The sequence below is a fragment of the Peromyscus californicus genome, unplaced genomic scaffold (assembly GCF_007827085.1).
Source record: "Peromyscus californicus insignis strain IS unplaced genomic scaffold, ASM782708v3 Scaffold_8__1_contigs__length_139910024, whole genome shotgun sequence".
In the NCBI taxonomy this organism is placed as follows: domain Eukaryota; kingdom Metazoa; phylum Chordata; class Mammalia; order Rodentia; family Cricetidae; genus Peromyscus; species Peromyscus californicus.
The window spans coordinates 42,133,200-42,157,832 of NW_026294606.1; the positions used below are offsets into that span (position 1 = coordinate 42,133,200).

General features: G+C 43.8%; 1 protein-coding gene across 2 annotated transcripts in view; it reads right to left on the bottom strand.

The window, feature by feature from the left end:
- Positions 1 to 2,280: 2,280 nt before the first annotated feature.
- Aoah (acyloxyacyl hydrolase) overlaps positions 2,281 to 24,633 on the bottom strand; it is a 239,786-nt gene continuing 217,433 nt past the window's right edge. For both annotated transcript variants that reach the window (XM_052729193.1, XM_052729192.1), the window contains exons 17-21: positions 23,552 to 23,610; positions 23,316 to 23,375; positions 21,181 to 21,277; positions 13,174 to 13,250; positions 2,281 to 2,660 (exon numbers count right to left, since the gene is read on the bottom strand). In XM_052729193.1, the coding sequence (XP_052585153.1) occupies positions 2,532 to 2,660; positions 13,174 to 13,250; positions 21,181 to 21,277; positions 23,316 to 23,375; positions 23,552 to 23,610 (422 nt within the window). In that variant the 3' untranslated portion in view covers positions 2,281 to 2,531. The remainder of the gene's footprint in view (positions 2,661 to 13,173; positions 13,251 to 21,180; positions 21,278 to 23,315; positions 23,376 to 23,551; positions 23,611 to 24,633) is intronic.

The window sequence follows — 24,633 nt, forward strand, 5'->3', positions numbered from 1 at the left end:
TTTCTTTCAGCACTCTCCCCCTCCACCCACTCCAACCTGACCCCTCAAGTTTCCATCCCTACTTGCCCCAGTCTACGCAGGAGATTGCATCTATTTCCCCTTCCCAGGGAGATTCATGTGTCCTCCCATTGGGCCCCTCCTTGTTACCCAGCCTCTCTGGATCTTTGGATTGTAGCATGGTTATCCTTTACTTCACAGTTAATATTCACTTATGAGTGTACACACCATGTTTGTCTTTTGGGTCTGAGTTACCTCACTCAGGATGATTTTTTTCTAGTTACATCAATTTGCTTTCAAATTTCTTGATGCCATTGTTTTTTAACAGTTGAGTAATACTCCATTGTGTAAATGTGCTACATTTTTTTATTCATTCTTCAGTTGAGGGACATCTAGGCTTTACTGCAGAGTATAGTAATAAAAGCAGCATGGTATTGGCATAAAAACAGACACATGGCTCAATGGAATCAAATCAAAGACCCATATATAAATCTACACAACCTATGAACACTTGATTTTTGACAAAGAAGCCACAATTATATGGTGGAGAAGAGAAAGCATATTCAATAAATGATGCTGGCATAACTGGATGTCAGCATGTAGAAGAATGTAAATAGACACATATCTATCTCCCTGCATAAAACTCAAGTCCAAGTAGATCAAAGACTTCAACATAAAACCAGATACCCTGAACCTGATAGAAGAGAAAGTGGTGAATGTACTGGCACAGGAGACAACTTCCTGAATATAACACCAGCAGCACAGACACTAAGATCAGCAATTACCAAATGGGACCTCATGAAACTAGAAAGCTTCGGTAAGGCAAAGAACACTGCCAATAGGACAACACAGCAGCCTACAGAATGAGAAAAGATCTCATCAACCCCACATCTGACAGAGGGCTATCTCCAAAATATATAAAGAACTCAAGAAACTAGATATCAAAATAAACCCCAGACTTAGAAAGACAAACATGGTATGTACTCACTCATAGGAGGATACTAGATGTGGAACAAGGATGACTGGACTGCTACTCACATCACCAGGGAGGCTACCTGGAAAACAGGACCCCAAGAAAGACACGGGGATCGCCCAATGATGGAGAAATGGAAGAGATGTACATGAACAGCCTGGACAGGAGTGGGGGTAGTGAAGGGCGAGGGTCGAGGGAAGGAGAGCTTGGGGGAGCGGGAGATCCCAGCTGGATCAACAACAGAGAGGGAGAACAAGGAATAGGAGACCATGGTAAATGAAGACCACATGAGAATAGGAAGAAGCAAAGTGCTAGAGAGGCCCACAGAAATCCACAAAGATACCCCCACAACAGACTGCTGGCAATGGTCGAGAGACAGCCCGAACTGACCTACTCTGGTGATGGGATGGCCAAACACCCTAATTGTTGTGCTAGAAACCCCATCCAACTACTGAGGGATCTGGATGCAGAGATCCATGGCTAGGCCCCGGGTGGATCTCTGGTAGTCCAATTGGCGAGAATGAGGAGGGTTTATATGAGCGAGAATTGTTGAGACCAAGGTTGGATAAAGCACAGGGACAAATAGCCAAACGAATGGAAACACATGAACTATGAACCAATGGCTGAGGGGTCCCCAGTGGGACCAGGTCCTGTGCTCATTGCATGAGTTGGCTGTTTGAAACCTGGGGCCTATGCAGGATCTCTTGGCTCGGCCTGGGAGGAGGGGACTGGACCTACCTGGACTGAGCCTACCAGGTTGATCTCAGTGCGTGGGGGAGGCTTTGCCCTGGAGGAGGTGGGAATGGGGGGTGGGCTGGGGGGAAGGGGAGGGGTGAGGGGGGCCGGAGAGGGAAGAACAAGGGAATCTGTGGCTGATATGTAGAACTGAATTGTATTGCAAAATAAAAATAAAAATTAAAAAAACAAATAAATAATCCAATTAAAAAATGGGATACACACCTAAACAGAGAATTCTCAGCAGAAGAATCTCAAATGGCAGAGGAACACTTAAAAAATGTTCAACATCCTTAGCCATCAGGGAAATCCAAATCAAAATGACTCCGAGATTGCATCTTACACCTGTCAGAATGGCTAAGGTCAACAATACAAATGACAGCTTATGCAGGAAAGGATGTGGAGCAAGGGGAACACTCCTCCATTGCTGTATGGAATGCAAATTTGTAAAGTCACTTTGGAAATCAATATGGTAGTTTATCAGAAAATTGGGAATCAATCTACCTCAAGACGCAGTTATAACACCCTAGGGAATGTACCCAAAGAATGTTCAATTATACCACCTGGACACTTGCTCAACTATGTTCATAGCAGCTTTATTTATAATAGCCAGAACCTAGAAACAACCCAAAGCACTTTCTTAAAGAGTATTTCAGTGTTGAGCAGAGGCAGCCATTCAGGTCTGTCTCCAATTGAAAGAAAAGTGGTCTACAGAAAGGGTACTGAAGAGGGTCCTCTGGGCCTGTGGCACAGCAAACCCTAGAGTGGGTGGATAGGAGGGTTTATCCACTTTTCTGGTCTGCAGTGGTGCTCCTTCTGGAGACACTCAGTGTCCTCCTTGGTCTCCAAACACTTCTTCAATCTGAGAATTGAATGGATTCTCCTTTCCCAGGACATGAGGCCACTGGAGCTGTATCTTCTTCCAGACACGATCTGCCAGCAGCAGTGAGGCCACCTGCAAGAGAGCGGGAGGGAGAAGAGAGACTCAACAGTGAGGAACTGACCAGCAGGCTTGGGATGTGGCTCAGTTGGCTGAGTGCTTGCCTTGCACACAGAAGCCCAAGGTTTACTCCAAGTGCCTTATAACAGAGCACTGGGACACGTGCCTAATCCCACCACTTAAGAGGTAGAAGCAGGAGGATCAGAAGTTCAAGCTCATCCTTGGGCTTGTGTGTTTGAGGCCAACCCAGTATACATGAAACCTTGACAAACAACAATGAAACTGACTGTCAAGATTTAGCGCGCTCTCTCTCTCTCTCTCTCGCTCTCTCTCTCTCTCTGTTTGTCTTAAATCTTTTATCACTGTTAATATTATCTGAGAGAAACACTTTAAAAGAGGAAGGATTTCTTTTGCCTGTGGCCTGTAGACATATCATGAAACAAGAGTATGGTAGAGGGAAGCTGTTCACCTTACGACAGCCAGGAAGCCAAGAGGAGACTGGCAGGGGCCAGTGACAAGCTCTTCCTTAAAAGCCCACTGTCAGGGACTCCCTTGCTTCAGCCAGGTTCTGTCTCCTGAAGTTTACTTCACCTCTCATAATCACACCATGAGTTGGGGAACCTAGAGTTTAACACTAGAGTCTGGGGGATATTTCATGTTCAAAACTCAGCATCGTCTATGATGGGAAGATCTGAGGACCATTCTTGCGTTCCCAGCTTCCATCCCTGTGTATTTGATCTCTTCCCTTGAGGTGGGTGGGGCCTATCACTTTGTCCTTAGCAATATGGTGATGATGAGTGGCAGTCACTTCAGTGACTGTGTTTCCTTATATAGAACTTGATCTTGCTGTGGATGGGGCTGATGATGTAAGAAGCTGTGAGCTGATGTTAGCCTCCAGCTAAGGTCCAGAAGAAGCTGGGTCCTCAGTCCAATGCTGAATCTATCAACCCAGGTGAGTGTGATGCTGTTTTCCCCAGTTTTGCCACTGGATGACCCCAGATCCTGGGTAACACACTTGATTTTAGTTTCGTGACACCTTAAAAACAGGACCGAATTAAGCTATGATCATCAAAAACTGCAAAGTAACACACACACACACACACACACACACACACACACACACACACACACACACGCACACACACACAGTTTTAAGTTCCTGAATTTGTGACTTGGAAATATAGAACAAGTATATATTCTCAAAAACCCACTCCTGCACTCCAGTAGACAGTTAGCAACTATTCCTTTGGTGGCCTAAGGCCTGGATGCTGATAAATAGAGGAAGCCTCCGCTGGAGGAACTCCTGACCTAGCAGCCCAGGAGCCAGATATGTGGAATGACTCCACACCTGGAGGGCTGTGAGGGAAAACTGCAAACCAGAAGGGGAGGAAATACCAACTCTGCCTGGATAGGAAAGGACAGGCCCTCTTGGGAGAAGCTTAGCTTTCAAAGCTTCTGGATGTTTCTCAGGGAAGCTGTGCATATGGCAGAGGCCACGGTGTGTACAGATGGCACTTAGCACATGGGAAGAAAACGGTGCAGTCAGGGAGCTCCTGGCATCCAGAAGATGAGAGTGGGCAGGTAGATCGCTGGGGTTTGGATCCTGGAAAAGACATGGAATGTGGATTGCTTGGCTGGAACAAGAGACGGCTCATGTCCGGCACAGCAGGCCAAACACTGGCTCTTCCGCCAAATGCCGCTTTCTTGGCTTCTGCAGCTTTATGCTAGATTCGCTTTGCCCTGAGTGGTAGCAGGGTCGTCTTGGTTGTCCAGTCCTCTGCCCATCTCCATGTGCCCTGGATGAGGAGGCTTTTCCTCAGCAGATGATACATTTAGCAAATGGGCCTGGCTGATCCTCAGTGCCAAACGGCTCTATCTCAACAGTAATTTTTAATGCTGAAATTAAGAGAAATGTGATTGTTGAGGGTCTGAGAGGGGACACACTCTGGAACAGGAGGGGCACTGTCCTCAAGGATAGTTCACTATGCCAGTTGAGAGTGCTGTGTGACACTGGGCAGCTTTCCGGAACTCTGCGGGCCAAATTGCACAATATGTAGGCAGAGCCAATGATCAAAAGCTCTTTCTGGGTCTATGCTGTGTGTAACACTTTAGTAATTGTTAGAAAAAAGCAGAACAGACTGAGCCATTGCATTAATCAGCCCCAGAATTTGTATGTATTTCAGAGCCTTCTGAAGTGGACCTAAAAAAATTCCATCCAATTAGACTTTTACTTTCAGGTATTGGGGCTCAAACTCAATACCAACTTGTGCATGCCAAACAAACACTGTATCATGTGCCCACCCCCAGCCATACGTCCAATTAGGCATGTGATCATTTTGTTTCTTATTGACTTTTTAGTAAGCATATGTACTGGGGTTCCTTATGACATTCTCATATCATTGTACTTCACATATTCATCATATCACTCACACTCCCTTCTCCACAAACAGACACCCTTCTGTTTGAACACACACACACACACACACACACACACACACACACACACACACACACGCACACACGCATCACACAACCCTTAAATCTGGGGTCTGCATATGAATGAGAACACATGATGTTTGTCTTTTTTTTCCTTTCCTGATCTTCTTTTGTCCCCCCATTAGGCTTTATCCTCTCCCATGCAGCCCCTATTCTATTTTCATCATGTACATATATATTTAGATGCAAATGAGAGAAAAAGTAATATTTTTTCCTCGTGTCTTTCACACATATCTCCCTTAACACAATGGTCTCCAGTCACACCCACTTTTCTGCAGATGATGTGATTTTATTCTCCTTTATGGTTGAACAAAACTCCATTGAGTACCACATTGCATTTTCTCCATCTGTTCTTGTGTGGCATCTAGGCGGCCTCCATACACTGGCCATTGTGAACGACTCAGCAGGAAACACGAATGTGCAAGTGTCTCTGCGGTGTGCTGACTTAGAAGCCTTCAGGTGTACTCTGAGAGTGCTACAGCTGGATCACAGGGTGGTTTCAGTTCTGTGAAGAGCCTCCATATTGATTTCCTCAGTGGCTACACTAGTTTATGTTCCCATAAGTATGTGATTTTGATAGTATCCATACATCATACTACATAAAACATGTGCATACACTGTATGCACACAGCCCACACATCATCTGTCCACACACCACACATTCACCCACATACCACACACATTCTTCTTTGTACTTAAAAGCAGGAGCAAGGCTCGGGATGACTATCAGGCTGGGGGAAACTATCTCTTACACAAGGCACAACCTGTCTTTGAAGACAGAGGACTGGCCTTCTGGCTACTTTTCCTGACATTCTTCAATAAAGGATGCTGCTTCCAGGTCTGTGGAAAACTCCTGGCATGCTTTTTAGAGTTTCAACTTGACACACCTAAGTGGTCTTTTTAATGACTATGAGGTTAACAAGGCCTTTGTGGGCATTTATTTCCCTAATGTTAATAAGGGAAGAGATAGGGGTGAAGGCACGAAACGGGAAAAGGAAAATGGAAATAAAAGAGCTCAGATTCGAGCTTGTGGTGACAGGTTTGAAAGTAATGAATTGACTGCCACTCTAACAGAGATGAATGTATTCATGAGTGTATAGTGCTGAAATGCTGTGTCTACAGTGAAACTGGTATGCCAATGTGTTACAGTGAGGGAACGATCTACTATACTCATTCATTCATCATTCATTTGATTCTCTTCATTGAGTGTTCTCTGCAGGCTTCTTCTCTACCCATTGTCTGTTGCCACTCCCATGATGCACCACACCGGGAGACACATAGTTGTCTTTCACTCTCTTTATTCCGAAAAGCCAGTTGTTTCTCAAGCACAGTGTGAGTCCTGTGTTTGTTTCTATTCATAGTTCAAAATATTAAGCCAGTATCTAGACATTCTAGGACAGAAAATTTAACAAACAGAAAAACAGAATAAAAAATGATCTGTAATTAGAATGGAGGCATCCTTTCCTAACACTGGGTATAGGTCTTTTTAGAGCACACACAACACAACACACACACACACACACACACACACACACACACACACACACACACACACTAGTGTATTCATCTATACTTAACAGTATTTTAAAATATGTTTTATCCTAAAGTGTAAGCACAACCTATAAAGTGAACTCTTTTTGGTAAACAGTCCCAAGAGTATGTCAGAGGCACAGAGCTGTGTTATTCCCATATACTTACTTGGCTCTCCATTTCCACATTTCCATGTTGGTTTATCTCATTGTAAATAGAGTTTTACATTGCTGTCTTTACCCAATGTCTTTACCCAATGTACTCCATCAGACTGCGTTTATCTTACAAATGGAAACTTTTTTTGAAACACGGTTTTTCTGTGTAACCATGGCTGTCCTGGAACTCGATCTGTAGTTCAGGCTGGCCTCAAACTCACAGAGATCCGCCTGCCTCTGCCTTCCGAGTGCTAGGATTAAAGGTGTCAGCCACCATCGCCGGACTAGATGGAAACTTGAATACATATTTTCCTAGTGTTTGAGAGAGTCTCCTCATGTCAACACACACACCCCAGTGCAGGAGAGTACCTAGGCTGTTGACTCACTCACTGCCACATTGAACACATGCATGGAATGAAATAGCCAATAGAAGGTGACAGAGTGGGGCGGTGACCTGGGATCTCTGGGTTAACAGTAGGTCTCCCATGTTTTTTTTTTTTTTAAACTTTTCAGAGCCACTTCCTTGCTCAAATGTTGTAGTTACTTTTGTCGCTGTTGTGACCAAACACCTGAGAGAAGCGAGTTAAGGCCCCAAGGCTTCGTGTTGCCCATATTTTAGTGGATTTCAGTCCATTATGGCAAGTGCAGCTGCTGGCGCCGCTTCATCTGTGTCGGTGGGGGCTTGTGGCATGACCTGTGTACATCTTAGTGGGTCAAATCTCGGTGGATCAGGAAACAGAGACAGATGTAACCGTCAATGTGACCTATTCCTAAGTGACATTTTCCTGCTAGCTAGGGACAGTCCAGAAGGTTGCACAGCCTCCACAAACAGCACTGCGGCCCAAGGACAAACTCTCTACAAACATGGGCCTGTGGAGAGCATTTCCTGTGTAAGTCGTAACATGCATATAAACACCTGCGGTTCATAGCACAGTGAAGCCAGAAGTGGTTTCTGAATTCAAGTCAGCTTCCTGCTGTAAAAACGATGTTTGATTTAATTGCTTGATGATCTGGAGTTGTGCCAAGTACTTGGTGATCACTGCTGGGAATTATGAGGATTGGGAAAAATCTATATTGACCCTAGGAGATACTGGGGATCTCGAATGAAATCGCTCTGATTAAGAACTCACTTTACCTTCTTCTATGCTTTCTCAGTCTGATGTTAAAAACAGAAAATACAATTAGTTTAAAGGTTTGCAAGGGAATCTTGCTTTCCTCCCCGCGCCCCCCTCCCAGAACGAACTTTTGAACTGGAGCTTACCTCTTCATAGGATTTAGACGATGAACATTAGACCTCACAGAGCAGCATGCATATGATGCTGTCATTTCCTTTTACAGCTAGCAACTCCTCATGCATTTGTTATGAAGGAAAAGGCTTTAGGACAGAAGTCCTAAGAGTGTATCTTTCAAAGACAGTCTCCATCACTGAGTGTGTCTTCTGAAAGAACACCTTCTCTGGGCTTATGTACAAACAACCCACAGGATGAACCATGGAAATAACAGGAGACACACGGTGTTACAGCTTCCCATTCTGCCCCAGAAAAATCCCGATATATGCTATAGTTGAGAACCACTGCTTCTGAAGCTTGTTGTGCATATATACTGAATGTGTAGTTTTTGAAGGCTGATAGTGGTGGCTTTGATTGGATTTCATTATCAGCTCAGTAAATAACCCATTTCAGCCATAAGGATTCAAGTAAAGTAGTAAGAATGGAAGATTCCACAAAAATTTCATGCTTTTTAGGCAACTATAGGGTTAGACTGAAGTTATGAGCAGTAAGGACACCATTTCTCTGACTCTTTGCCTCTGTGTTATTGAAAGGTCTTTGGCTGTACAGAGGCTAGTCATCCGCTCAGCGGGCACTGCTGCATGTATACAGCTCTATGTATGTATGTATCTATGTATCTGGCTCATTCTCCAAAGGAAAGCATGTCTGAAGGAGCTGTACTGCTCTGTCAGGTGTGACCAATGCTTCTGTCATCCAGAAGCCCAAATGTTGCTAAAACCATAATATCTCCAGATCCACTGAAAATTCTTTGTTCTACCTTAAATTTGTCGTAGAAGAGTCCACAAAACAAGGACTTAACTCTCCATTGTTTTATGTAAGATTCTGGCAGAGTTTCTTTCAGTTTTTACTCGCAAGCCCTGATCACACACTGGGGTGAGGAGGGCAGTGCTATGGGGGAGGTGAATTGCTGGCCAGTGCTACCTAGAGCTTGCAAATGTCTCCTCCCTCAGACAACAAGCTTCAAACTAAGCCATGCTTCCTGGGCCAACTGTATGGCTACTGACAGGAGTCCTCCTCAGGAGATGCCCACCTCTCAAGCAAATACATCTGTGTGTAGCCCTCCTCCCAAAGTGGACTAAGAAACACCAGGAGGGCAGAATACCAGCAGCGGCCCTGGCTGGAGAGTATCTGGACGCCTCCCGCCCTTCCTCTCCGTAGCCTATTATTGTTGTTGCTTTTTGTTTTCTACTTTTTTTTTTGCTATAAAACCAAGAACCTTCTAGTGAAACAACCATAGAAGAAAATACTAAGCAAAAAAAAAAATACTTTTCTATAATATTTTAAAAAGAGCAAATACAATTCAGAGCGAGACTAGACAGATTTCATTGAAAGCTTAAAATGGCTTGATGCCTTTGAAGTTGAACTGCTGCTAAATTTAATGCAGACTTTACCAGACCAATGCTGAAAATCTGCCCCGCTAGTGTTTTCTCCGCAGTCAGAGTGCTCCTCAGAGTCCTGCAGAGAAGACTGTGGCCGGGTGCCCTCTGCTGCAGGAGGACATTGCTCTCTTCCCCAGCCCTCCTCACCTGCCCCAAAACACACTCTCTCGGACCTGGTCATGTGTGGACAAAACTGACTTTAAAACTAAAAACATAGCAGCTGTGTAAGATATACTTAAGCACTTACATTTAAGAAGGAATTTAGGTTCAGCTCCAGGCTCTCTGTAGTGTTTGTTAGTCAGTGCAAACAGCGAATTAGACACACGGCATTTGCTGGTTTGCCCACGAGACCAGCCTGAGGTGACTGCTTGGGAAGTTGGTTCACAGGCCCACGGTTTCCTTCTGCACCTCTCAGTCTGCAATAGTTGTCATGTGGGACCATAAGCCTTCCCAGGGCTTTTGTGTCTTGTGAGCTTACAAAGTTGAAGCCAACGGAGATCTGGAGACTGTTCAGCTCTTAAATACACCCATTGGCTCTGTGTTGTGTGTCTCTGGCAGTGGACAGGTTCAGGGTTGAAGAGGAGTGAAGGGCTTGATTCATGGAAACTCCCTTGCTTGTAACATGAAGTTTTTTTTTCCTCAGTTGAATAGAGACAATGTATTTGTCTTCAGACAAAAACAATTGCATTCCTGCATCCTGCTCATGTGTTCACAGGCCTTCTACTTCTTTAACATGACTGCTCTGTAGAGTCAGATGTTGCCTGTGAATCTGAAGAGGAGGCTTTGAGTAATTGCTGGATGGTGATAGGGAAGGACATTGTTTTGCAGGGACTGTGGTGTGGATGAGGCTGCCAAGGCTAGAAGCACCAAAGATGTTGACACATGGCTGAGGAGGACCTGAGGGTAACTGGATCTGGTGAATGCCTGTGGCTCTTTCAAGACCTCCATTTCCTCTTGTCTGACTTTGGGCCCAGTGATGTTTTAAGCAACTCTTCAGATACTGTAACTTTAGAGACTCAAGCGGATGTTTCACAAGGCTGAGCTATGTTGTGCCCATAGGCCATGAATCAGGGCCTTGGGTTGACTTCATTTCTTTCTATTTTTTCCAGTTACCTTCACCTAAGAATTGTCCATATTGACACTGCAGATACAGTTGTAGATATTGACGTAGGTATAGATAGACATATGGTGAGGGCATCAAATCCAGGACTTCAACCATTCCTGAAAGGCTCTGTACTGCCGAGCTACAGCCCAGTCCTATTATGGTTATCTTTTAGGAATATAAGTCTGATTTCTGGCTTGGAAACATCCATTGGCCTCATTCCTCATGTAAAAAGAAGAAACCCATGCAGCTTCCTGGGATCTGCTTCGAATCTCCTCTTCTTTCCTCTCCATCTCACTCACATCTCTCTGTCCAAGCTGCGCTTAAGTATGTGGACCCCCTCCAGCACTCTTAGCTTTCTCTCATCTTCAGATCTTTGCTTGTGCTGCTTCCTGTGCTCAGAACACTTCTGCAGCTCTTCCCGCCTCTTCATTCCCTTTGTTATCCGTGGTCTTAGTTATGCTGTTGCATCCTGCAGACATCCTTTCCTACCATCATCTTCTGCCATCTTCCCATCTCATCCCCCATGACATCATTCTTGCTTGCACACTTAGAGACAGGTACCACATTGTGTTTAATCATTTCCTCATCTCTCCCCTGCTGTATGCTATAATCTTAAACCACAAAAGTGGCTTCCTATTCATTTTTGAGTTCTGACAGTTGGGTAGGCACTCAACACATACTATTAGAGGCAAGTTGCCAATTTGGACTTTTCAGCTCAATATGTATGATAGATATGTGGGTTTGAGCATGGCATCCCACTGCTGCCCACTTTAGACATGGCTATGCCATGTTCACTCACTTATCACTCACTCATGCATGTGGAACAAACCCTATAGGAATCACATTAAGACTATGGGACATATCAGCGTTAGGACTCTGAGTTCAATAACCAATTGTATGTAAAGCATATGCAGACCAGGATAGTCTCTCAATTTGGTAGACTTGGCACTCTAAAATTATTTTAAGAGTCAGACATGGGCAGGCTGATATTTGATACAGCAAACAAGTATGCTCTGAGGGACAAAATAAAGCTCTCTTTGAGCGTTAAGCATCTTCTTTGTGTTTGGTCTTAGATGACAACGTAGCTGACCACCTTTTCATATCCCCATCCTCTATAGAACCAGAATGCTGCTGTGCCAAGAGGAGCTCAAGAACTCCTACCTCAGTGGGAGGAAGTGTCCCACTTGTCTTTAGTTCTAACTAGATAGGCAGCTGTGACCGGAAGGAACGTTTGACCCGGAAGCCTAGGGAACACAAGGAGCACCTCTTCTAAAAAAGAGGGTGAAGCTTCACATGATTCCAAACAAACAAACAAACAAACAAACAAATAAACAAACAAAGGCACCATTCTTGTGGCACCAGATCCAAATTACCAGTTTCTGGCCAACAATTCTCTGAACAACTCATTTATTGAACATACAGAAGTTCAGTATTCTGAGTGCATTACTAAGATTTTTAAAAAACTGGTTATTTTAAACAGGGAGGTGGATATTTATTCTTCTCTTTCAAGGTTACCATGCATCGAGGTCTTCATTGCTCTTCATGCATTAGGCGGGCCTTTCTTTTTTCTTTCCTTTTGAGGTAAGTTTTCACCATGCCCGTGGACAACTGCTGAGCCCAGGGCTGGGGATGATGAATTTCTTTCAAGTTCTCAAGGGGATATCTGGCCCTTCCTGCACTCAGCCAGGGGGTGGGGCCTTACCATTGCCATACCTTGCTGACCAAAGCTGGGTCAGAGTGCCTATGGTGACAGAGGACTGCCTGAGGCAAATGGCCATCCCACCCTGTGGGGAACCAGCTTTCAGGACTTTCAGATGTCACAAGAACTCCCCCATGCTTTCTTCTCTTTTTAAAATAGAAATGTCACAAGCAAGTCAAGTGCGTGGGATGGATAAAAGTAGAGCTTCTGTGGCTGAAGGCAGGACAATGGGAGGGGAGTGGGGACAAACTTCACTAGTCCCAGCCCTCAGCTCCCATGAGTCCTGCAGGAGCCAGAGCACAGCCCCTCCCTTCCTGGCGCTGCTTGGACTCCGAGTCGAGGAACGGCTCTTACGGCTGGACATTGCTAAAGCATTGTTCTTTCTAGAGAGAGCCTTTTTTCACACACCTCACTTTCAGGAATCCTTGCAGTTATTACTATTTTAAGTATAATACATTTCATTTTTTTGAGAATTTCATACATGTGTAGAATGTATTTTGATCATATCCTGCATTATTTTTTTTCTAGGCATTACTTTTCTTTTTATGGAAAGCATGGCTGATGCCTCTTTTCTCATTGGCCACTAGAGAACCCTGAGCAGGTTTTGTAGGTCTCCTGGGACAGTTCCTCAGGATTGCCCTCCACATATTTTATGAACTGTAGAAACCACATCAGAGATCCTGGTAAATTTTGTACCTTATTTCGCTTTCTCTCTGATTTTTCACATTATTTTACTGGATGTTCTGTGTTACCTATGTGTGCACACTATCTAAAAATCCTTCTGGGATAAACTAGGATAAAAACCAGCACACGAATGTGTATATTCTAGAAAACCAAGCAGATAGCCTCAGCAACCACCATGTGGCAACGCTTACCTCATTGGGGTGGAATCCATCCACGGGTTCAATAAGCTGCCACGGCTGGCCGCCTCTTCTCTGCCACTCCTCTATGACTAAAGAACACACAATTGGAGGGTTACAGTTAAGTCTCAGGATGCCAAGGACAAGGAGCTCATGTGACATCATCCAGTCTCCCCTGCTCTTTTTTTAAATTCTTCTGTGTATATTCTGTGTATAATTTGTCTGCATGCCTATCAATCTGCTGTCTGTGTACTTGGTGCCCATGGAGACTAGAAGAGGGCATCAGATCCCTGGGTTGCAAATGGTGCTGAGTTGCCATGTGGGTGCTGGGAATTGAATCCTGGTCTTCTGGAAGAACAACCAGCGCTCTTAATCACTGAGCCATCTTTTCAGGCCCCTAGCTCTTATTTTATCTCATCATGGCTTCCCTGAGCTGTTGCCTTGGGCTGGGAGTTTTCTGAATAACAATGATCTACCCATTGTGTGATTTTTTTTTTTCTAACTTAGAAAGAGCATGTGGGAAAGTGCTGGGTGAATGTGGCTTGTGTGGCAGGGAGGGCAGGGGAAATGAAGTGAGCGCTAAAATGTTAAAATGTGCAGCAGCAGTTTAGGTCCATCTGATCTTTTCCTCACGTGGTGGGACAGGCCTTTCTGCAGAAGTGAAGATGACATTTTGCTAATATCTCTTTTCACGTGCTGCCATTTGCAGACACTGCCTACGTATGTCAAGCAATCACCTCGAACAATCATACTGCGTGTCAGAAATATAATTGCATAAAATTATCTCAACACTGCATTTAGAGAGAGCATGGCTACAGAGAAAATATTATGAGCCCCAAAGTGATGAAAAGTAATAAAACTGTCCTTCAACAGGGATAAGAGACTATGCATGTCAGTTCCTCTAAGGCAGCAGTGCAATTAATTCTATGTTGTAATATCACAAAGCCAATAAGAATTTCTCACAGAAATTGCAGTCCCTAGAGAGCTTTCAGAGAGAACCATCTGAGACTTCTGCTCCTGGCAGAACACCTCACTTTCCTGGAATTCATCGAAACCTGCAGTGTAGCTACGATTCCAGTTGTGCTTTTCAGTCCTTTCTCCAGGTCTCCCAACCTCAAGGCCAGAGGACTGTGTCCTTTCCTTCTCCTTCCCCGGGGAAGGATGGAGACACTGTCTGGTGAAGTCCCTGGCATGAGACTGAATCAATGCTCTGTTGCTTTTGTAATTACTGCGGAGATGCCAGCCTCTCCTACTGTCCAACCCTCCTTGTCTCTGAGGTGGCAAATAATGTTCCCCCTGTCAGAGTTCAGGGGGGAAGTGTCATGCTGATGTTCCCCTTAGCTTATTCCTGAGCAGTGTGATACTAGGTGGCTCTTTTTCTTTTTTCTTTGTTTTAGAGGCAGGGTCTTATATAGCTTGGGTTGGTCTCATTCTTGCTAGGTCTCCAAGGACGGCCTCGAACTCCTGGCCCTCCTGCCCCTACATCCAGAACACTAGTGTTATAGGCGTGTACCAGCACGCCCAGCTCCTCTGACTCTTTTATAGTGCTCTCCTGGGTTGTATTGGTAGTTGTTAGAAGCTGCTAGTGGTAAGCAGTGTTTGCACTTATTGTAAGACTCTAAATGAGTCATCTGCTGTGCCATTGTGTCATGGAGTGTTCCCCATCCAGAACCTCAAATTGCTTTATGCAGATAGAGGAGGGTTCTTCTCCCTCCCACCCCCCAGGACTGGTGTGGATTTGTCCTTTTAATGGAAAGCTAAGAGCTTCGCTGATAAGGAAGCCACACTCACTCTTATGAAGAAAGCCCAGGTGGTTCTTCTAAACAAGATTGCCCCCCTCAACCGTTTGCTTCCTCCATTTGGCCGCAGTATCCTGTGAAAGGAGTGGCTCCAGGAAGATGCCCTCTCGACATTTCTAGTTGCCTGTTCTGCCATTTTTGGGGGGCACAACCTTGGAATCAGGCTTTCTGTTTTAGGTTCAATTCCAACTGCTCTAAATTCCTTTGCGTGTCATGCTGAGGCTCCTGTGGGCTCCAGGTCCCCTTCCCAACCACAGGACTGGCTCTGCCTGCTCAGGGATGCTCAAGCCCATGCCTCCCTCTGCCTGCTCATCTGCTGTGCAATTCATTCAGGCACGCTTCAGGCTCTTCACTTTCCTCTTGTCCAGTAGAAGATGAGCCAGTTTTCTCTCCTTTCCTGGGACTTGCTTTTCAATTTTCTAGCTTTATGTTAATTGTCTATCAAACCCACCTCCAGTCTGAATATCCAACAAGTTACTTGCAATGAAGAGCCAGGAATTTGAGGAGTTTCTGTAAATGCAGAGCTGAGGTCACCCCTATGTACCCTTGGGTGCTCTTTATATTTCTATGGTACCCATCTTCTCTTGTCTTTCACTCCCATGGTGGTCTCTAACATAGAAATTGACAAGGATGGGGTGGGACAGGGATTTCACTTAGGACAGACATCAGCCTCTAGTCTTTGAGACCTCAGAGGTGACACTGCTCCCATTCCCTATGTACCTTTCACTTTACTCATGTTGCTGTGACTTCCTTTAGATCCAGTTCACTTTCTGCTGTGCAGATGTTTACAGAAGAAAGAATAAAGACAATTCCCAACAGGATGGTGGATGGACTGATGTTGGGGTCTTTCTCAAGTTCATACACTAGGAGACTAACACTGCTGTAACTGATGGTGATAACAAATGGAGCCTTTGGTACCTAGCTAGATCATGAAGTAAAGCCCTCATGAATGGAATTAGTGCCTTAATAAAAGGGGTCCCAGAAAGCTTTGCCATGTGACAGTCTAAAACCCTCTGGCTGTCACCAAAACCCAACTATGTAAGCACCATGATGTTGGATTTATCTAGGACTGGATAAATAAAACTCTGTTGTTTCTGGGCCACTCAGGCTATGGTACTTTAATATAGTAGCCCAAGATGACTAATAGATGGTCAGAAATCCCTAGGTAGTGTTCATAAGACCAGGCTGATAACTGATCTCAATCAAGACCTCAAATACAGCATTACAAGAGATGGATAAGGAAAGTTACAAGTCAGAGGCCTTTGGTATTAAGCAGATACATAGTGAGTTGCAGACTTGACCCAGATCTCCATGGCTTCTCTTGTGTTCTGGGGAAGGAAGCCTCACAAAGGACCTTTTGACTCTCCATATTTGCAGAGAAGATTGAGTGACAAGTTCAGCCAAGATGCACTCCTCCACCCACTACTACGTACAATTGGTATATACTAGTGAAAATATTTGACACAGAATGACACCATGTAACTAAAACTAATGAGACTAATTTTAGTGCAGTTTGTAAACCAGCTCTGAAAATAATGTCAACAGCTGACATACGAGTCCTTCATATCTCCTTTTTAATAAGTGTTATTAATGAGTAATTCATGTATAATAAATCATATGTGTTTCCAGTGAAAACAAAAACAACAAAATTTGTGCCTTCAGTGGTCAGAAGAAAATCTGTTAAAGTATTGCAGTGATTGGGAGGTGAGGACATTTCACAGTGGAAGGTAAATGTGAGTTTGTTAAAAATGGTTTAGTCAAGCTAGAGCTCCTTGAGGGAGCCATCGTTAGGATTCCTGCATTAAAGAGGTCAGAGTCGCTTATGCAGGAGTTTCTTCCAGTGTGATTCACCTTTGACTCCATGGATTAAAGTTGTTCTAAAATATTTTCACTCTAATTTGAATTTTATGTGCATCAGTAACTGCCAAACTAAAATCTGTGGCCCTCAGAGGAATGGGGAGATTATGATGTATCTCTTCACAGAACAGACATAAAATTCAATCAGCAGAATTGGTGAGCATTTTCAAAATGAAAAGAAATGGTCATTTCCTCTTATTCTCTTTGGAGGCTACGCAATCCTACCCTTGTGGGAATTATGAAAGGGAAACACAGCAGTGGACTATACAGCAAAGGGAGGGGGATACTTACTTGCTAAGTTTTGCCATGAAACATGGATGTGTTGTAGGGAGGAAGGGGCTGTTTCTTCTTGAGGTGTGGCAGGGAGGGTACTGGAGCCCAGTGACCCTCTACATAGGACAGGGGCTTTAGCATTGAGGTGCTACCCAGCCAGGGGCTTCTTCCCATTACCACCATACTCAGACAATTCTAAATACTATCAATAATAATAATCTATTCCTCCCTGTTGGGAAGCGTATCTATGCTTCCAAACTATCTCAACTCTGCATCATAGTAGACTACACTGGCAGAATCCAGCCTTCAGAATAGCTGGTTTTCCATATGAGATAATAGTTAATATTTTAAAAAAACATGACACAGAGTTACCAAATATACAATACACAGGGAAAACATTTTTTTCTCACACAATTATTGTGCTTTCAAAGGTACTGGTTACCACGCAGAAGTAGCCATCAGGACTAAAAATTTAAGGGTGGGTAACTCACAGGCAAGACTCCAGGTTTTATTTGTACCTTGACTATTACCAGATGGAATGATTCTTTGTGGTAGTTTTAAGAGAAAATTCTATGTTTTCAGGAGAAAGGCAACAGCAGACATGGCATTTATTTTTTCCTCAAGAAGGAAGCACAATCAAAGACAACATGGCAGATTCGTTTTTACCGTTTGTTCTTGTGTGTGTTTATGGATGGACATCCACATGTTCGTATGTGTGTGAATGCATAGGCGTGCAGACGTGTGTGTGTGTGTGTGTGTGTGTGTGTGTGTGTGTGTGTGTGTGCACGCTAGAGGTAGATGGTGAGCTTTTTCCTCAGTTGCTTGATACATTAGTTTTTGAGACAAGATTTCTCACTGAACCTGGAGCTCATCAATTTGTCCGGCAAAAAAGCTTCAGGGATCTGCTCAGTGGTGGGATTACAGACATGTGCCATTGTACTCTATTTCTATGTGGGTGCTAGGGATCTGAACTCAGCTCCTCATGCTTGTGTGGCAGGCACTTTACCAACACAGCCGTCTCCCCAGGACCTTCTATTTGTGTTTTGGAAGAACTGAATTAAGCTTCTTGAATGATCATGGAACATCTGTTGGGATTTGGTGCATACTATATTTTCTTTATCTGTAAGTCAGAAAAATTCCACTCACGGACATCTTTTCAAAGAGCCACAGTAGCAGTGGAGAAAGATTTATAGGGCATGTGGTAGCTCTTGCTGTGATGAATAGCAAAACTAGCAGATATTTAAAATAGAAATTTGCATTCTGATCAGCACCATGAGGTCACTGGCTGCTTTTGCAGATGTACAGAGGAGGGAATGAGAGCCTGAGTTTACTACAGCTGGGCTGTCTTGGAAGCCAAGGGCAGCAGGAGGTATGTTAAAATGTCAATGTGAAAATGGTCTTATCAGTCAAGACACACTGGGGAGGTGGGGTAGAAAGGAAAAGGATGTCACATGCTCAAGTTGACATGTCTTGGAGGCAAATTTTTTACTTCTGCTTGGTTCATAAGCAGTTGGAGGATGAGTCAGCAAAAGGCAAACGACAGAATCATCACCTTTCAGGGCTGGACCCAGGCTGTCAGAGTGGAGAGCAAATAGGTCTTGTGCCTACCTTCAAGTGACAGGGATGCTCAGCTATGATTTCCTCTGTCACAAGGATATGAAATTGTGAATTTCAGTGTGATGAAAAAGGAGGACACGTGTGGTGTGGCAGTCAGCTCTAATACAGTGTGGAAACTAGGGCAGTTTTCACAGGACTCCAGACTGCAAATTTAATAAATGCCTCTACTGGCTTTTTATTTCTGATGAAAGGAGACCTGGGGGATAATGGGCTGCATTTATACCGTATCTTCCTCAGGGAACTTGAGAAAATAGTCCTTTAGGTATGAGTGATGATGAGAAGTGCTTGCACTAGGAGAGAGAACACTTATGTGGAAGAATATAGGGTGTGCTTTACACATGATGACGATGAGCCGGCGGATGATGCCAACGAATGGTTTTCCAGTCCTTGCTATTTTACAATCCTGTGATCTGTGTCTGAACTGAGATAAGAACGTGCTTATAAATTCTGGGCTCTTTCTCCAATAGCAAGTTATAAGCACTAGGGACATATTTCCAGGGTAATATGCTGCCATGATTTCTAAGATGGGAGGTTACCCCCAGAGATGGATCTGAAGTGAATGATCATTCTACCTACTATGATAAATGCTAGGATTTCAAGTTTAAAATTTCTTAACTTGGCCACAAGTCAAGATATTATAATAGTCCCTGAAAAGGAGATACAAATTCTGGCCCTTTCAGAAGTAGACATGGTACTATATAGCCATTAAGTGTTATATGAGGCATTCATCCAGAAAGGTCCCAGAATACCATCCTCTGCCTCCACTCTCCTTTTTTATGTCCATGTGTCTTCCCTGCTTGGGTGCTCAATAACTTCAGATGGACAAGAGGAAGCTGGCAAAACTGGATATTCACACTTGCTTTTAAAAAATGGTAGAGGAATTATGAAACAGGAAATTTCTCTCATTGTTGATAGGAATTCCAAGCAAAGGACTTAATACTTAGATGTGGAAGATGGTTGGTGGAGGAGACAATTTTCTTCAGTGGTGTAGCCGTTGGTAAGGTGCATATGTTCCTGTAAACAAATTCCCACACAAGCACCCTGTAAATAACCCTGATGAAACTCACTGCGCCCTGCATAGACACAGAGACATGAAAGTCAAGGGGGGCTAGCTGGGAAGTGGAAGAGTATTAATGGGTGTGAGAAGAGGACAAGAGATGGTAGCAGGAGGTGAATATGATTGAAATATATTACATGCATGTTCAAAATGTCATAATGAAACAATTATTATGTATAATTAATATATGCCAATAAAAACACTTAAAAAGGAATCTCCACTTGGAGGTTTGGAACTGGAGAGGTTAGAGATACCCAGTGAATTGCCTGCAGCACGGGAGATAATGAATGACAGTTGTAGAAATCATTCTGGACAATAAAAAATGTCCCACATGGATGTTAGACATTATTAGATTTTTAATAACTTTACTCACATTCAAGGTTGGAAATGATCAAAGATCACTCAGTGGTGCATTTGTTTACATCAAGAATTCATTAATAAATCTTTAACTCTGCATTTTAATGAGAGGTTATTTATCAAAATGTCTCTCCCCATGAGAGAGATGTGTGTCATGTAGGCAGGAAATCTAGTAAAGACTGATCAATCTTGTTGAAAGGATGTTCAGAGCTGAAGTACTACAGCCTGCAATGCAAACCATGTCAGCTAATATAATATTCAGTAATTCATGATGGCCATCTGCTCCATTCCAGATGCCTGGGCTGGGGGGCTAGGGTTGAGGACAGAGATGAGAAATCTTCCCTCTGCTGCACATACCGAAGCATTTCATTAGCATCATCTCATCTGGCAGTCAGTCAACAGGGCCTTTTCTCATGCAGAAAAATCACTCAACAATGAAAATGAATCTTGAGTGGGCTACAAACAATAACTATTTTTTTTGAGAGTCAAGATGTAAAGGATAACTCAGTGGCTCCAGTCAGCAAGCCTGAGTTTGTGTTTCTACTTGTCAGTGACTCCCATGTTTAGACAGAATGCCATAAAAAAAGAAATATTCTTTCCAGAGAGTTGGGACACGGTTTACTTTTCAAAGGACCTTTTGTTGCCTCTCCCTAAGAGATTCTGCTTAGTTTCCGGTCCAGGCTTACTCTAGGTAGTCCAGGACGCTACGGCAGGAGCCATGGCCTCACTTTCCCTTCTGTCCACACAAAAGCAAGGCATTGCTAACTTGGCAAGAACTATCAGTGATCCCATTTGATTAGAGGCTTCCAGCCCCAACTCTCCCTAACTGGCTGCTGGTCCTGATGATTCAGAGACTCCAGAATGATGGTGAAGTGAGAAGGTGGCATTGGTCCTCAGCCTGTCAGACAACACCTCGTGCTTTATCGTTTCTCCATGCTGAGAGTCATCTTGTCAGCTAGGTAGGGGTGACCCTGCCTAGTCTGTTCCACGTCCTGTGTAACACAGCCCCACACTGCAGCTGCTGTGTGTGCCTATTGTCAAGACAAAAACCAAGTGACTTACTTTCGTGGAAGGCAAAATCCATGTAGAAAAGATGGAAGTTTGTGAACGTCTCGGTGGTTGCAATTTTTTTCAGTGTATTGGAGAGTTGCTCTGCTCTCTGAATACAAGAGAAACAGAGAATTCCATGAAATCTCAACTTTGACTTTCATGAGACAATTCAGCTAGAAAAAGAAATTGATCTTCCACACACCATTCCACTTTCCTATCTCCAAGCCATCAGCAGAAAACAGCTCTGCACATTAAAGTGTATTCATGTGCAAATGACCAATGGACATACGGAAAATGTTACTATTCATTAGGAGTCAAAGCAGTGTAAATTAAAGCAATAACATTCTACTTTTCCTGCATGAATTTGATGAAGATGAGCTGAACAACCTTGATAATATTGAATGTCAGGGTGAATGAACAAAAATGTAGGTTAGTTTCATGGTTCTAGACAGCAGCTTGGCAATACAGATTAAATCTTTAACATGACCAATATATCTTACAGGGGCTTGTATATAGGAAATAGAGATGCCACAAAACACACAACTTGTTATTCATCACGGTGAAACACTGGAAAGAACCATGTGTCCAACTGCACAAAAAGATGGAATAAATCCTGCCACATTCATATGTTGGAGAAACAATTTATGGACACTGGAATTTCTATGAGTATTCTCAATCTAGTAGGCAAAACGCAAGATACCTATGGAATTGAAAATAGACACTCACATACTGATACATAGATGATTTTTTTCTGTGCATGCACATGTGCACACATGTGTGTAGATATGTATTCAGATGTGTGTACATGTGTATAGATGCCAGAGGCAAGCTTAGACATTACTGCTTAGGATCCATCTACCTTGGTATTGGAAACAAGGACTCTCATTGGCCTGGACTTGCTCATTTGGTTAGGTTGTCTGGCTAGTGAAGCCCAGGGATGCTCCTGACTCCACCTCCCTAGCACTGAGGTTACAACTGTGCCACTGCTTCCGCTTCCTCACTTGGGTGCTGGGGACTGAACTCAGGTCCTTATGATTATGTCACAAGCACTTCACTGACTGCTTGAGCTATCTCCCCAGCCTGAGTGTGTGTGTGTGTGTGTGTGTGTGTGTGTGTGTGTGTGTGTGTGTGTGTGCGCCATACACAGGCATTGAGGTCAGAGAAGAATGCTGAGTGGCTTACTCTGTCACTTTCTGACTTATTACCCATGACACAGGCTCTCTTATTGAACCTGGAGCTAGGCTGCCAGCCCCAGAGGTGATCTTGTCTCTGTTCCCTTCCGTACTGCAGTTACAGCCGTGTGTGCAGCCATGCCCAGCTTCTTACAGATGTGCTGGTGATTGAACTCAGGCTCTCACACTTGTACAGCAAAGGCTCTTAGCTGTCAATTCATCTTCCTGGCCCCAAAAGTTGTAGCTCAGTCCTCAAATGTGTTATCTCCTTGCCTCTCTGCCTCTTCAGCATAACCTCCCAGAGCACACTATCACAACTGACTATAGCCCAATTTTCATTGCTGTAGTTCTTAGATTTTCACACATTTCATGTTTTCAAAATTGAAATATATTTTTTATTTTTTTTATCTTACTGTGTATTTTTTAATTTGCAAGTTCTCTACAATAAAGTTTTATTAACAAAATATGCAGGTGGTGGGTCATGCCTGCAATCTCAGTACTTGAAAAATTGAGGCAAGAAAGGAAATTTCTGTGTTTTCAAAGCAAGCCTAGGCTACATAGTCAGGCTTGTCTTAAAAATAAACATCAAAAACTAAGTTTCATTAATTTTTATAAAGATAATTTACAACCTATGAACAAAGTATAAGATATTTTGCTTGGGAAACGGATTCTTTTAGACATGTGAGGTGATCCTCTCTGAGCACACAATCATACATAAGGCTTATCTTCCTCAGCTCCCCAGTTCACTGCCTCAGATCATTTTACAAACTGTGTGTGTATATGTGTTCATGCATGAGAAACATATGAACCCCTGGAGAAGGGTGGAGGCAGACAGGACACACAAGTCCTTTTTCCTTCTCTGGCTCCCTGATCATGTGATTTTGTTATTTGCAGGTTGGTGACCATTATGCTGTAGAATCCCATCCTGAGAGAAAGTCTGTAGCAAACAAGGGACAGAGAGCTCAACAGCTCTACCTGTGAAGTGAGAATCCGGAGGGTCTTGTTGGAAGACATCCAGCCATTACAGGGACTGACCTGAAGGAACATAAAGAGCCTTCTGATTAAAGAGGAATAGACATAGTAAGAGGTATGTGTACACATGTACTTGCATATGTGTGCATTCAAGTGTGTGTGTGTGTGTGTGTGTGTGTGTGTGTGTGTGTGTGTGTGTGTGTGTATGATGAGGTCCTGGAGCAGGTCTCTGGGCTTACCTGGAGGCAGCTCAGGAAGGAGAAGAAGCGTGCATAGGTCACGTCTTTATTTAGCTGGCCTAGAAAACACAGAGGTCTGATATGTCATATGGAATCAGATGGCAATGCTCAGAGACATTTGTAGATGATCCTACCTCCCTTTTAGATGATGGCATTTATCCTGAGTTGATTTGTCAGTCAGCATAGCCTTGAGGAATGCCTGTATTTTACTTCTGTCTGAGCCCAGGTTAGGAAGGGGCCTTAAGGAGTCTATGCCCAAGTGCTTTTAGTCTTGGGGAGGACAGGACTGGAGCGCTGGCCTGATCTAATCTCCAGAGGAAGATAGAGTCTCCTACAGCTTTAAATGGACCACAGTGACTTGAAAAAGCACATCACCAGGCAGCACCTTCTCCTTGGTAATGCCATGAAATTCCAAGTTTCCGTGAGGCTCAGAGAGTCCCGTTCAAGATGGGAATTGACTAAATCCTTCTTTCTGGGCTTATGAAACAGGTCTGAGCCAGTTGTTCCCCACTGAGGAACTGGCATGCAGAATGTCTGAAATTCTGAACAAAGTCCTTCAAATATGGCAGGGGTGGCCCCATCACTCTTGGGCGGGATGGGGATGTCAGCGGATTTTTGTCTGTCTTGATAACAATGGATTAAGAGTTTCTCTGGAGTTGTCTTACTGAGTCCTAGTTAGGAAATGTACCTCACAGTTATTTTTTTCACTCAGGTTAAAGAGGTCCATAAGAATGAAGGGGAAAGTGTTGCATGGGTTGTTATGGTTTGCACATCTATCCTATTCTGTGTCTGAAACACTCTTTCCCTAGCCCGTGACACTGTCTGAAGAGGTTCTGGAAACTAAGAGGCGGCCCTAGCTGGAGGAAGTAGATCACTGGGAATGTGTCTTCAAAGGTTATACCTGGTTCCCAGTTCCCCCCTTTCTGTCTGCTTCCTGTTAGCCATCAGGTAAAGAACCTCCCCCTTCACACACTCCCACTGCCATGGCATCTACAGAGGCACGTGGGACCAAGCACAGGGCACTGAATTTTCTGCATGATGAGCCCAAATAGACAAGTTTTCCTCCACACCATTTGTCTCGG